Source organism: Tupaia chinensis, unplaced genomic scaffold, assembly GCF_000334495.1.
Source record: "Tupaia chinensis unplaced genomic scaffold, TupChi_1.0 Scaffold000527_1, whole genome shotgun sequence".
NCBI lineage: Eukaryota > Metazoa > Chordata > Mammalia > Scandentia > Tupaiidae > Tupaia > Tupaia belangeri.
In genome coordinates, this window is record NW_006160040.1 from 4,880,972 (window position 1) to 4,895,731 (window position 14,760).

The window sequence follows — 14,760 nt, forward strand, 5'->3', positions numbered from 1 at the left end:
GCCTCGGCTAGAAGAGAAAATGTCTGAGTTTGGTTGTGCACTGCTTTCTCATCAGGAATTAGATGCTATACAGAGAGGTCGGAGTTCACCTGAAGACAAGGCCGGTCAGGTAGGTCAATTGCTACCAGAAAGTTTTCTTCTCCATTCTTCTCCATACTCTCAGGGTTAGCCCGAAGTAGGACTTCTTAGCATCATTTGCTGTGTCACCTGTAGAAGTCCCAGCCTTGAAGGGCCACTGCAGAAACCCCCAAGGAGTGTGCTTTCAACTTTTGTAAGCGGTCCTCCTTGGCAGGCATTTTGTGTGTTTTTCATTTATTTGTTTTTGTTTTATTATTTTTTTGTCTTTTTTGTTGTTGTTGTTAGTGGGGATAGAGGAGGGTTGTTGTAATTACTTGCTTTCTTTTGAGGTCAATTAAAGTACGTTCCAAAGAGAAGAGGTATTTGGGGAAGGCCAAGACAGCACTTTTTCCAACTAAAAAGTGACTTTTTAAGGGTTGCTGATTTAGCAACCATTTACGGAGCACAGATTGTGTGTCTGCTCTGGGACCTTCAAGTCAGCCTTGGGTTCTTCTGCCCACAATTGTGCAGGAGGAGTTCACCCTTTATTAGGTTCTTTATTAGGTTCAAAACAGAAGTGCAGATTCGAGGAAGAAATCTGTAGCAGCCATTTGGATTTTCTGAATTGTTCTCCATTAAGATGCACACACAAACAAATATATGCATATAATCTATCCACCGCTAGGTTGCAGAGCTCAGTCATGGCATGATCATGGAAGTCACTGCTCTAAAAGCCCGACTCGCAGACTTAGAAGAGGAGAATCTAAATCTCAAAAAGCAAATTAGAAAAGAGGTACAAGAAGAATATGAAGAACTAGTTCAAGCTTTGTTTGCGACCTGTTTACACATAAAAGTAAGTGTCCTGTGTCAGATGCCTGGGCAGCGCTGTGAGGAGAGAGGCGTGACTGATGCTCACAGCGGCTGCCCATGGAGGGACCAACAGAATGGGCTTTGTGGTAATGAGATTCTTGGGCCCCAGGATTTTCTACTTCTGAACATTCCCTGCAGAGAATCAGCAGTGGGTGGGCACTATTTTACCATGCAGACATTGAACTGTGGATACCGCTGAGGTTTATTTTTGTTTTGTTTTGTTTTTTTAAAGAATTACTTATTTTGCTTTAACTTTATTTATTTATTTATTTATTTATTTATTTCTTATTATTTTCTAATTTGACCAGAGAGAGACAGAGAGAGGGAAAGTGAGAAAGGAAGTCACCAGGTCTAGGACTTGAACCGAACCATGGTATGTGGAAGTTCAGTGCCCTTAACCACCGCACCACCTGCTGGCCCCTATTTTTGTTGTTTTTTTGGTGTTTTTTTTTGTTTTGTTTTGTTTTTCACTCTATGGCTAGCTGTCATTGGATTACAGTTGGTAGGTGCAGTTCTGCCACTCTGCATCCCCATGAGTTTCTATGAATGCTTTCTCTATTAAGTGCATCTCTCCATGTGGGGAAGCAGCGTCCTGGGCCAGGCCACACTCCTGGGCAGGCAGCAGCAGGCACCTGCTGCAAACTCACTGAGAAGACTCAGAATTGGAATGATCTTTCCAAGACGTGCCCAACTCTCGGCATGCCTGCCTGTCTTTGTCTTCTGTCAGTGTCAGGGAGCTGCTGCACTGTCTGCGAAGACCTGTCCCAGCAGAGGAGCAAGGGGGTGCCCATGTGTCTGCAGCACTGTGGGAGCCAGTTGCTTTCTTAGGGTGTCAAGCAGCTGTGAGATAGATATCCCCTTCCTAAAGTGGGCCATCAGGGAGCTTGGTCCAGCTGCCCCCAAGTGTGAATTTCAGTACAAATGTAGAGGCTAGAACTGATGGCTTGGTATGGGGGGGAGACAAAAGTGGATCTGAGAGCCAAGGCAGAGTGTGCCAGGGGCCCTGGAGTGGTGAGGCTGCCCTGCTAGAGCCACTGTGAAGAGATCTCTTCAGATCTCTTTCACAGTAAAGTACATACAGTAAAGTACTTACAGAAAACTGTAAGTCACCACACAAATATGAATGTTATTATTATTATTTTTTTGGAGAGGTTTTTGCTAGAGGGTGCGTGCGCTCGCCAGACAGACAGAGAGAGACAGAGAGATAGAAAGCGAGAAATCACCCCCCAGAGGAGATGGCCATGCCGCAATCCCTTCTCCTCCATTCTCCTCTCAGGATTTTGGGCATGCACGCACACACGCCCGGCGTGAGTTTAAGCCACTGGGTCTGAGACTCGAACCATGGTCGACTACATAGGAGTCCAGCGACATAGTCATTACGCTAACTGCTGGTCCCATGAATGTTATTATTAATATTATAATTGCCCCCTATGCCTACAGCTTCCCCCAACACTACCCTTGCCCCTGCTATTGGAGGCACCCTGAGCTGGCCCCACTGTGGTCCTCACCTCCTGGTCTCTCCCTGCAGTTCCAGAGTGATCAGTAGAGCTGTTACGTTAATGGGAGCTCCCACAGTTGCTCTGCCTTGGCCTGGTCGGTCAGAGAGGATTGGAGATTTCTCCTTACCTTCAAAGTATAAGTGCTAAAACATATTAGACGATCAAAACCATAATGTACTGGTCTGGTACCATGGGAGAGACGGAGCAGACAGTGAAGGCAGGAATTTGCAGAGCTATCTTTCAGGCGTGAGACTGGGGAGGTATTTCTCAAGTTCCTTTAGCCTCTGCCAGATTCCTAGATAAGAAATAGAGTCTCCACCTCTCCCAGGCTAAAGTGGTCCCACCAGCCCCTAAAGTAGGGAGCTCCTGTTCTATTCCATGGCTCCCTGCCTTGGCTCCCAGCTGGGTGCTAGCCTAACTTCCTCTTCAGGGAAGTGGTTCAGGGCTGAGAGGATACCTCTGTCCCCACCTCTCACCCGAGGACACTTAGGATGCTGTAACAAAATACCATAGATTAGGTGGCTTAAGGAACAGAAATTTATTTTCTCACAGTTCTGAAATCAGGGTACCAACATGATCTGTTTCTGGTTGGGGTTCTCCTACTGATTTGCAGATGGCAGCCTTCTTCCTGTGTCCTCACTTGACAAAAATAAAGAAAAGTCTGTTTCTCCTCGTCTTTTTTTTTTTTTTATTTTGGACAGATTTTTGCTATGGGGTACATGCACTCACCAGAGAGACAGAGAGACAGAAAGCGGGAAATCATCCCCCAGGGGAGATGACCATGCCACAATCGCCTCTCCTCCATTCTCCTCCCAGGGTCTTGGGCACGCACACATATACAACGCACACACACGCCCGTGTTAGTCTGAAACTACTGGGTCTGGGACTTGAACTGCAGTTGGCCATGTGGGAGTCCAGCGACATAACTGCTCCAGCATCCCCTGGCCCCTCTTTCTCCTCTTCTTATAAGCTAATAGTATTATCAGAATAAGAACCCCATCCTCAAGAGACTGTTTTTTAAAAGTTTATTTCCTCAGGGTGGGGTCACTGCCAGGAGAGCGTACACACCACAATCCACTCCCAGCCTCAGCTGGCCAGGACCATAGGCACATGCATGCTGATGTGCACAGGGTGACTTCGGATCATGAGCCCAGGACCGTCCCATTGGCTTCAGTATCTTGGACCATTGAATCACCATTGCAACTATGCCTGTGGCCTCATTTATAGCCTAAATTACATCCTAGAGAGTCTATATTCAGACACTACCATACTGGGGGATAGAGTTTCTACATATGAACTTAGGGGAGACACAATTTAGTCCATAGCGTGGGATCTGCCATTGTATTTATCATTAGTCAAGCTGTTTCATCATAAGCCATTATCCATAAACCATTCAGAGCAGGGTGTTTCCTAATGAGGTTTCTGCTGGAGCCAGCCTGGTTCCCTCCTCCACTTTATTTATATTGAATGGAGTTCCTTGTTACTGGCTTTACCTACAGTGTTTTGTCTGATCAGATTCTGCTCGGAGTCAACCTGGCAGTAAAAACCCATGATGCAACTTCCCAAGTAGCCCTTAGCAAGGAGATTCGGTCAGCGGATTTTCTACCTGCAGCCTCCCACCGTCCTCCCAGTTCAGCTTGCCGCAGTGTTGCCAGGCAAGGCATGATCTAAGATATGTGGGATCTAAATGATGAATCCAGGTGAATGGAAAACAAGGCTCACAGGGCCACCAGTGTGGCTTCTGTGTAAATCTGGGTGGACGCTTTCTTAATGTGAAGTCACCTCCAAATATTATGTTTTAAAAGGCAAAATGGGACCAACAGATGGAGTGAAGGTTAAGGTGGCTAAATCCTACATGACCGACTCCACAATTTGAGTCCTGGACATATTACCTTGAAAATCATGCCAGGTCCACATGCCCAAATTCTGAGAGGAGAATGGAGGAAGATGAATTGCAACAGGGTCATCCCCCATGGGCGGTGATTTCTCACTTTTCCTCTGTCTGTCTCTGTCTCTCACCAGCAAGCACACGCACCCTATAGCAAATAAATAAATAAATAAATAAAGTTAAAATGGCTCCTCCTCAACTGCCCTTTATGTTACCCAAACTCTTTGTACTTCCTTGATTTGAGTCTGCAATTTGCAGGAGAAGCTGGACGAGAATCAGCTTAATTTGATCCAGAAAGTGTGTGAGCTCATCAGCGAAGTGAAAACGGAAGGGACTGACAACATAAAGGACCTGAAGAAAAAATGGGGCTCTGCCAGACCTGATGAAGGAATGAAAGAAAACCCAGCCAAAGTACGTGATCTCATTTAGCAATGGGATAGCAGCATTTCATGCTCGCGTCTGACCCCGCCATGCACCCTGTTACCATTCCATCTGCTTCCCTGAGAAAGTATTGCATCAGCCATTTTACAGAGCACTGGGACTGTGCAATTGTGTCATCTTCTGGAAGGCGGGTTTGTGATGTTAGGATCCTTGCCCTTCCCAGGGAAGTGTTGGAGGGCCGCCTTTTCTGAAAGTGAGCCTTCTTAGCAGGAGCAGTTGCGGGCCTTGGAGCAGGACAACTGCAGCCTGGCTGCCTTGGTGTGCAAAGCAAGGAGCCTGGGTCGCTGGAGGTTGGCCGTGCAGCAGACGCGCTTGCAGAGCCAGCTGAGCAGGGCAGAAAAGGTGAGCACTGGGGAGGGAGGTCCTGCCCAGCTCAGCCCTACCCCAGGGTGGCTGGCCTCTGAGCCTCCCTGACTGCAGCTGCTGCACTGGTGTCAGGTGACAAGCCAACCAATGGAAGGATCTGGCAGTTGGCGATTTTTCGGGGAGCAGGCCAAGTCAGAGCCTGGGGAGAAGTAGGAAAGAGGCAGAAACAAATGATGAGGAAGAACTGCTTAGAGAACGCAGCACAGGGACAGTGCAAAGATGGAGGAGAGGCTTGAGGCTGCTTTCTCAAAATACTGCCTGTCTTCTGGTTTCGTCCTTGACTGAGGAAGATGAAGTAGTAGAAATAATAAGAGGAAAATCTACTTTGGAGCAAGTTAAAACCAAAGCACATCTACATAGCCGTTTGGAAACTTTCACTTACTATTTCTGAAAGTCTTTATTTACTATGGTCTGCCCCCACTGTTCTCTTTTTGACAAAGTTTCTCTCGTGAGAGATGGAGACAGAGAAAGACAAAGACAAGCACCTCCAACAGGGTTCTCACACTGAGACACACACACACACACACACACACACACACATACACCGCCCAGCCTCAGCCAGCCTGGATCACAGCCACTATGCACAGGGGTGGCTCTGAGACATGAACCAGGGTCGATCCTACCAGTGTTGTGTTACTGCTCCACTGCTGGTCTGGCCCCTGTCACTCTGTTCTTAAAGTCACAGTGACCCGCAGGAGTTCCACTCTACAGGAAGTTTTAAAGAAGGATGGGTGGGGGGCAGCAGGCGGTGTCGTGATTAAGGTGCTGGACTCCCAGATGGCTGACTGGTTTACGTTCTGGACCCAGAAGCTTGAAAATCATGCAGGGCACATGTGTGTGCACACCCACAATCCCAGAAAGAGAATGGAGGAGCAGGGACTGCAGCACGGCCATGGCTCGTGGGGGATGATTTTTCACTTTCCTGCTCACTAGCTTGCTCTCTCTCTCTGGCAAGTGCACCCATCCTATGTCAAAAACTTAAAACAAAACAAGAACAAGGATGGGTGATGAAGTGGTTTAGGTACTACTTGGAAAACCAAAAATATGGGAAGAATACTCACATCCTACCTTGCTGTGTTTGGGATGTTTACAGGAATTGATTCAAAGTAAGAAAGAATGTTTGAGCATGAAGTTGACGGCAGAACAAGAAGTGGGTTTATTTCGCCAAGAGATACTGGCTCTCAGGCAGGCCCTGGCCAGGGCTCAGGCTGACAACGTGAGAATGTGGAAGCAGCAGCAAGAGCAGGTATCTGACCTCAGAACCGCTTCCCCCGCTCTCGCTGAGCATACCCTACAAAGCTGCAGGTGGCAACCGAAGCAGCACTGTGGTTGCCAATGGCAGTGTGTGGAGCGCCATGTGGGGCACCGAGCAAATGGCACAGCCAGGAGATGGCCAGGCCTCAGCCTCCCTCCTTGCCAGACTGGGAACTGAAGGTAGGAGCCGTAAGGCTTTTGTTCTTACTCGTACCTGGCTAAGTTGATCAATGATTACCCACAAGCCAGATCACTGTTGTGCATGTGTGTGCACGCACACATACATACATGTGTTACGCTGAGGATCTTTTTACCCAAGGATGTCTTGGGATCTAGGTCTCTCTGCCTTGAGCACAGGCCTTTCCTGGTCTAAGCACATTTTTTTTTTTAATTCTTTTTTAAAGTTTGTGTTTGCTCACCACAGAGAGAAAGAGACAGATAGTTGGCAGGGGAAGCGTCCCCCATAGGGGACAGTCACACCACAATCCCTTTACCATGTCTCCCTCCTTTTCAGGATTTTGGGCATGAAAGCACATCCACCCAAAGTGCTTTTCGAGCTGCTAGGAGCAGAACTTGAATCATGTGTTCTGCTATGTGGGATCGGCTGCCTTAACCACCAGGTCACAGGCTGGCCCCCAGCAACACTTTCCATTGACAGCAGCGCGGAGAGTGTGCTCTGGCCTTCGGAGTCAACCCCGGAGCACAGTCTCAGGTCCTTTCCCAATGCTCCATGCCATGCCTTACTTTCAGAACTTCCTGCTACTCAGTAGGAGCTGGCACCGAAGTAAAGTGGTCTGAAGGCTAAACTTTTCATAACTGCACCAAGTGTCTGAGCAAGAACGAAGCGGAGAGACCCTAGGTTTAGAGTGAGAACAGAGAAGTTTAAATAATAGCCTGGGCCAGCCAGAGACATGGTGGTTAAAGCGGCTGAATCCCACCTGCCCGACTACAGGGTTTGAGACCTGAACCTGGCAGCCTGAAAAGCACGTGGGATGCATGTGCGTGCATGCCCAAAATATTCCCAAAGGAGGAGAAAGTGCATGTATGTGCTCGTCCAAAATCCCAAAAGGAGGGAGAAATGGAGGAGAAGGGGTTGCGGCGTGACCGTGCTTCATGGGGGGAGGGGGTGCTCACTTGCTCTCTCTCTCTCTCTCTCTCTCTCTCTTTCTCTGTCCCTTTCCAGCAAGTACATGTACCCTCTGGCAAATTAAAAAAAAAAAAGAAAGTCAATAGCAGCCTGGGAAAGCTGGGCATATTTTTAATATGAAATGCAATTTGTCCACCATATCCTCTAATTCCTCCAAGATTGTATGTCAGGTAAGTTACTTATGTAAAGTACTTGGTAAATGGCAAAGTCACCATGCAAATATGAATAATTATTAATATTATAATTAAGGATCGCCATGCAGTATTTACGGTGCTACTTAACAGAAAAAACTTTGGAACAGAACCAAATTGTCACTACTCTTTTCCTTAAGCCGTTAAGCATCTGGCTTCCTCAAAGCTACTTTGGAAGTTAGAAAAGGAGTCAAAATCAGAACCCCCTCCTCCCCCTTACCGCACATACTGCATGCCCCTATCTCCCCAGTGGTGGTTAACCCTTCCACTGCCGTCTCATGATGAAGGCTCTGTGGCAGTGCAGGGGTAGTTGGTGATAATATGTTACTTGGTTAATAAGCTGATTCACATACACTCTATCGTCAGTCTCAGTATTAGAGGACCAGATCGTTCGGCCTGGTATTGCAGTGTGCTGGTACTGCTGCACAGCTTGGCTTCGTATTTGTTTGTGTGTTCTGTTTCCCTCTGACTGTTGCCTGGGTCTTCCAGCATAAATGCCAGGCCAGGCTAGGTGCTGGTGCTTGCCGCTGCTGCTGGACAGCATAGTTAGACTAGATTCCCTGGAGCCCAAGAATCCCTAGTCCTGCCCCTGGGCCTCGAAGCGGTATGTTGCCTGGCCTCTCCTGCCTTCTGCTAGGATGGAAGGCTCTCAGCCATTTTTTGTTTGTTTGTTTCCTTTGGCCTTCTCTTGCCACAGGCTCAATTGCTAAAAGAGTTACAACACCGAGTGACCCAGGATGCTGCTGACCGGCAGCAGCTGGATTTCCTGAAAACATCCAGCATGGAGAAGCTCTTGGAAGACGTGAGGCAAAAAGAACAGCAGCTGCAGCTCCTTACTGAAGAGGCTGAGAGGAGTTCTCAGCTGGGCCAGCTGCAGCAGAGGAAAATGAAGCGAGAGCTCCACCAGGTAAGCCCAGGGAGCCAGAGCACTGGCTGGAGAGTGACTCCGGTGTCCCAGCGAGGGCTGCATCATGCTCCCCCTGCTTTTCCAGGGCTCTCTCCTGTCCAGTGGCAGTGTTCCTCAACCTTGGTCACGTCTAGGCACACACAGAACATGGTACAATTTACACCCACACTGGAGTGATCGTCAGGGCAAGCTGATGGCTTGATTGCCTCAAGGCTCAGAATCTCAACACCCTCAGATACCACTTGAAAAATATGTTTCTACTCCGCTCTAATCTTTAAACTAGGAATTCTTTAGAAAATTCCAAGAAGTAATCAGAAAAAGCAGCAAGTATTATGGAAGATATTCAATATAAGTGCTTCTGGAACTGCAGAGACAAAAGTAAAAGATCGAAGTAGTTTGCAGATATGATAAATTTTTGATAAATATACCCTACAATGTTAAGAAAAAAAGGAATACTATAATGTAGATGTGGATTAATGCAAGTTTCAACAAAGCAGACCATAAAATATTATTCAATTTTTAAAATATAGTTGAATTTTTAAAAGTAGAAAGAAACAGTACCTTACAGAGCATGGGATCACACATATTCATTGGATGAGTAAATCACTTCATTCATAGAAATTGAAGAAAGAAAGCAGACATTGGAAAGTTAAATTGTTGCTCAAGTGGATTTCAAGTGCTCACACTGGAAATCAGTAAGGAGAATTCTATCAAAATAAATGATAGAGGGCCAGGCCCCTAGTACAATGGTTGAGTGCTATGTAGAGAGATTTGGGTCCTACATAGCCAACCTTGGTTTGAATCCTGGCCCCAGCAGCATGCCAGGCCAGATGGAGAAAGGATTGCAGCTTGACCATACCTCATTTGGGTGTGCTTTCTCTTTCTCTCTCTCTCTGGTGAGCACGCATGCCCTCTGGCAATTAAAAAATAAATAAAAATTTTAAATAAATGGCAGAAAAATATTAAAATATGTGACTGAAAATTACCTAGTGTTATTTTCAAGTCGCCATGTCCAGGACTTGAATCACAGTCATCCACGTGGGAATCCAGTGCCCTAACCACCACACCACCTGCTGGCCCCTCAAATTCTTATGAACCCATAGAAAAATTTGGCATCTCACATTCATCCTATAAATTATACTTTTTAAAAAAACACTACAGGAACCAATAGTTGGCATAATGGCTATGTCGCTGGACTCCCACGTAGTCGACCGCGGTTCGCGTCCCGGACCCGGTGGCTTAAAACTCACGCCGGGCGCGTGTGCGTGCGTGCCCAAGATCCCGAGAGGAGAATGGAGGAGAAGGGATTGCGGTGTGACCATCCCCCCTGGGGGGTGATTTCTCACTCTCTGTCTCTCTGTCTCTCTCTGTCTTTTTGACGAGCGCACGTGCCCTATAGCAAAAACCTCTGCAAAAAAAAAAAAAAAGCCACTACAAAGGAAGGGAGTGTCAGAGATTAGTTTGTCAATGTTCTTTCCAGGTAATTATTTGTTAAATGGCAGAGATTCTAGAGGCAATCAAAACAAATTTTTTTTTTTTTGAGAGGTTTTTCACTATAGGGCGCGTGTGCTCGCCAGACAGACAGAGAGAGACAGAGAGATAGAAAGCGAGAAATCACCCCCCAGGGGGGATGGTCACACCGCAATCCCTTCTCCTCCATTCTCCTCTCGGGATCTTGGGCACGCACGCACACGCGCCCGGCGTGAGTTTTAAGCCACCGGGTCCGGGACGCGAACCGCGGTCGACTACGTGGGAGTCCAGCGACATAGCCATTACGCTAACTCCTGGTTCCCTCAAAGCAAATATTTTGAGGTTCCTCTCGTAAATGCACATTTTCACCTTAGGGTGTGAAAACCACTGGCCCCTTGTACACTGCTCCTCGGCTCTCGCATAGCCCACGTACTCCTGGGCTCGCCCACTCCAAGCAGCCCCAGCTCCTACAGCCAGCTGCGGCTCCTTCAGTCCATCTCCAGCTTTTCACTCCAAAGGCAAACGTGACCTGCTTGACCTCAGAGAGCACTATTGACCTTGTCTACCTTGTGCACCCGGTGAGGTCACTGAGAACATCGGCCCTGGAGATAGACTGCCTCGTTCATTCCCCAGCTCTCCAGCTGTGTGACTGCAGGTGATGCCCGTGACCACTGCTCTGCACTTTAGTCTCCTCATCAGTACAGTGGGGACACCTACTCACTCCGCTGGATTGAGGGACAACTAAATTAGGTCGTTCGAATAGAGCACTTAGGACAGGGCCTGATTCACAGCTCAGTTGTTGGCTGTTCATATTTCTGGGGGAACATAAAGGTAGGCGAGCATTGGAAACAGGTAGGTGGACCTGGACTCTAACCTTGGCTCGTTTCATCTTGGGAAATCTGAAGAGGGCGAGCAGGTGTGTACACCAACACAAGGTGGGCCCCCGATAGGCATCTTTCCTTTCCTAGTGGTTCTCGAATTTATTTAGGATTAAATAAATCCTGGCCTGGCTTCCGCCCAGAGGGAATGAGGAGTCTACACAGAACCTTGTAGTACATTAGGATTCTGGAGCTCATTTATATTAGAAAATGTTTCCTAGCTCAGTTACTCTGACAATCCCCTGGAGCTTAAGCGATACTTGAGAGCATCCATACACACAAGGGACATGTTAGCATTTGAGACAAGCCTGTGGTCACAGCTCTGAGTGTGCAAGGGGCTTCTCTTAACACTTGAGCGTATCCATGCACACAAGGGACATGTTAGCATTTTTTTTTTAATTCTTTTTAAAATTTTGTGTTTGCTCACCACAGAGAAAAAGAGAGAGAGAGATGGTAAGGGAACAGTTCCAAGTGTGCAGGGGCCTTCTGGTCAGAGTTACACAGGTAGGAATAGGATTTAAAACACTTGGGGCTTGGGACCAGCAGTTGGTGTAATGGCTATGTCACTGGATCCTCATGTAGTCGACCACGGTTCGAGTCCTGAACTTAAACTGTGGTGTGGCAGCCGCAATCCCTTCTCCTCCATTCTCCTCTAGGGATCTTGGGCACACATGCACACGTGCCCGGTGTGAGTTTAAGCCACAGGGTCCAGGACTCAAATCACAGTCAACTGCATGGGAGTCCACCAACATAGCCATTATGCCAACTGCTGGCCCCTCTATACTCTTCTTATAAGGACAATAGTCGATTGGACTTAGGGCCCACCCTAAGTCCAGTATGGCCTCGCCTTAGCATAAGGACATCTACAAAGCTCCTATTTCCAAATAAGGTCACATTCTGAAGTTCCATGAATTGTGGGGGGGGACACTATTTGATACACTATAGTGTGTATTATTTTTTATAGTTAGAAGATGATAAATTTAAAAATAAAAATACCTGTGGTCTATGCAGATGAGGTGCACTTGGGACCCAGAGACGCTTAGGTCAGGGGTCTATGGGTGGGCCACACAGCTCTAAGCTACACAAATACAAAACTTGACTTAGAGTGGGCCTTATTAGCCCTTTATTAGGGAGATAGTGCTTAGGGCATTCCCAGCAGGTGCTGAGTTGAGAGGAGAGACCTGAAGGACAGACCAAGTCTTCCTGCTCCTTGAAACCGCCCAGGAGCTCCTATAGGTCCTTCATGTAGATGTGTGGTTTGGCCTCCAAAGTCCTGTGTGACCTGGACCCTCATTCCCCTCTTCTTCTACCCAGCGAGGGAAATAAACATAGAAGAGATAACTTTGTGAATAAGCATCTAATTATTAGAAGACAATAAGGGATTCCAAGGGCTGCCTCTTTTCCTCCTTCGTCAAGTTCATGGTCTTCCCAGAGGCTGAGTTCAGCCTAACCAGGACTTCAAGACTACCTGGTTCTCTTTGTGGTGTAGACTGGGGCCACCATCTCCCTCAGCATGGCTCTGTAAACTGAGGCCGCTACAAGTGAGCATTACAAAGCATCTCTGCTTCCCAAGCACTTTCCTCCTCAGATGAGAAGCCGGCTTGCCCAGGAGCGCAGTGTGAAGCTGAACGCTTTCCAGCGTGTAGAAGAACTACAAAGTCAGCTTACGGACTCCGAGCGCTGGTCTGGCCAGATGAGCTCATCAGGTGGTAAGGAGACCCCTCCCTTGTCTGACTAGAAAAATGTCTCAATCTCTGTGGTCCAAATTGAAGGAGTGATTATTGAGTGAGTCTCCCATAATGTTTGTTGAATGAAAGAATGAATGAATGACAAATAGAAGGATAAACTTTAAGATTTTTTAAAATTTATTTCTCCCAGGAGCTAGAGAGTCAGATGGGGAGAGGAGATAGATAGCACCCCAACACAGCCTCGATGCCTCCATCCTCCCCTGCTTCAGCAAGCCCCAGGTCATGGGTACACGTATGCCCATTACTCAAGAAAATCTGTAGACAGGAACTCAGAACTTTCCCATGTGGGTCAGCCTTACAGAACATCACGTCTTACCACTGTGCCACCATCAGCCCCTAAACCCTAATTCTGATTTACAGTCAGAACTTTCTGTTTAGTTCACTTTGGAGTACTGACAACCTATACTAAAAGGCTTCAATAATAAAAACTGGCTCCAGGAGTAATACACAGCTTGGAGAACATTGGATACTTCACTTGAATTCTTTTCATTTTATTTTTTTTTTTAATTAAATCTGTAGACAGGAACTCAGAACTTTCCCATGTGGGTCAGCCTTACAGAACATCACGTCTTACCACTGTGCCACCATCAGCCCCTAAACCCTAATTCTGATTTACAGTCAGAACTTTCTGTTTAGTTCACTTTGGAGTACTGACAACCTATACTAAAAGGCTTCAATAATAAAAACTGGCTCCAGGAGTAATACACAGCTTGGAGAACATTGGATACTTCACTTGAATTCTTTTCATTTTATTTTTTTTTTTAATTTACTAGAGGGTGTGTGCCCTTGTGAGAGAGAGAGAGAGAGAAAGTGAGAAAGCATCCACCATGGAGAATAGTCATGCTGCAATCTTTTCTCCATTTCTCTTTGGGATTTTGGGCATGCAAGTCCATGTGCCTGGTGTGTTTTTCAAGCCAGTGGGGCTGGGACTCAAACTATGCTGTCAGCCGTGTTGGGACCCAGTCACCTTAACCACCATGCCACTGGCTGGTGCTCCCCTGGATTTTGAAGGATCTTAATGTTGTGTGACACCAAGAGCCACATCCATCAGATGTTACCCATGAGTACATCATGATTTTGCAGTGCTAGGGGCTTAAGGAGTCCTATGAAAATAGCAACCAAAGTAGCCTTCTGGACAGTGCACCCAGCAAACAGCATGGAGCAGAGACCAGACCAAAGGATTTCCATGAACTTCGCTTCCTCCTCTGTAAGACAAGGACTAAATAAACCACGAGATCTCTCCTAGATCTATCAGAAATATGAGCAGATACGGGTAGCCATGCCTGGCCTATTGTTCTCATCAGCCAAGCCCCTTCTTCCCTATTCTGTAGCATAGTCTGGTAGAGTGTGGGAGCAAGACAGCCAGGGCTTAGCCTCTTCCACTGCTAGTCATGTGATCATGGGTCAATGAGCCTCTCTGTAAAATGGGAAGATTTACCTCAAAGGCTTGTTCTGAAGATTAAGCGAAATGATGCATGTCTGATGCTTAGTATGTAGTACAGGGGCACTTAGTAATTTTGCAGAATGTGGGTTAGGACGCTTTCATACTTTGTCTAGTCCTTCATCTCTCCTTTTGGCCACTTTCCAGTGTGAATGAGTTAAGAAAACATGGCCTTTCAAAAGCAAAGTCAAAGCTCAAGTTACTTTGCATTTGCTAAGAGCGGAACTGGGCTTGTCTGTCATGCCAAAGGACCTGTCTCCTTGCCTCTGTGCCTGCTGCATGGTCCTGACAGTGGGAACTGGGGTCTCCTGTCCCAGCTGTCCCTCTCACTGTCACTGCTGCCCTAGCCCAGAGACACGGAGCATAAAGGGCCCCTCAGGGCCCTGTTTTGCCCACTGACCCTAAGCACTTTCAGACCTTACACCATTCTTTACCTTACACCATTCTTTCAACATGCCCTGGGATTTTTCTTTCTCTCCCTTCCCTCTCTGTCTGAGGCCTAGCTAAGCATCTTTTAAATCCCTTTCCAGGGACTAGCAGGTAGCATGGTGGTTGGGGTGCTGGACTCCCACGTGGCTGACCTGGCAGCTTGATTTCTCTTTC

The 14,760-nt window shown here is 47.2% G+C and overlaps 1 protein-coding gene across 1 annotated transcript in view; it reads left to right on the forward strand.

Annotated features, from left to right (window-relative positions):
• CCDC162P (coiled-coil domain containing 162) overlaps window positions 1–14,760 on the forward strand; it is a 185,821-nt gene that overhangs the window by 164,476 nt on the left and 6,585 nt on the right. Inside the window, exons 40-46 of the mRNA XM_027775129.1 lie at window positions 56–109; window positions 743–910; window positions 4,573–4,725; window positions 4,966–5,097; window positions 6,215–6,367; window positions 8,411–8,620; window positions 12,557–12,677. Coding sequence (XP_027630930.1) covers window positions 56–109; window positions 743–910; window positions 4,573–4,725; window positions 4,966–5,097; window positions 6,215–6,367; window positions 8,411–8,620; window positions 12,557–12,677 — 991 coding nt within the window. The remainder of the gene's footprint in view (window positions 1–55; window positions 110–742; window positions 911–4,572; window positions 4,726–4,965; window positions 5,098–6,214; window positions 6,368–8,410; window positions 8,621–12,556; window positions 12,678–14,760) is intronic.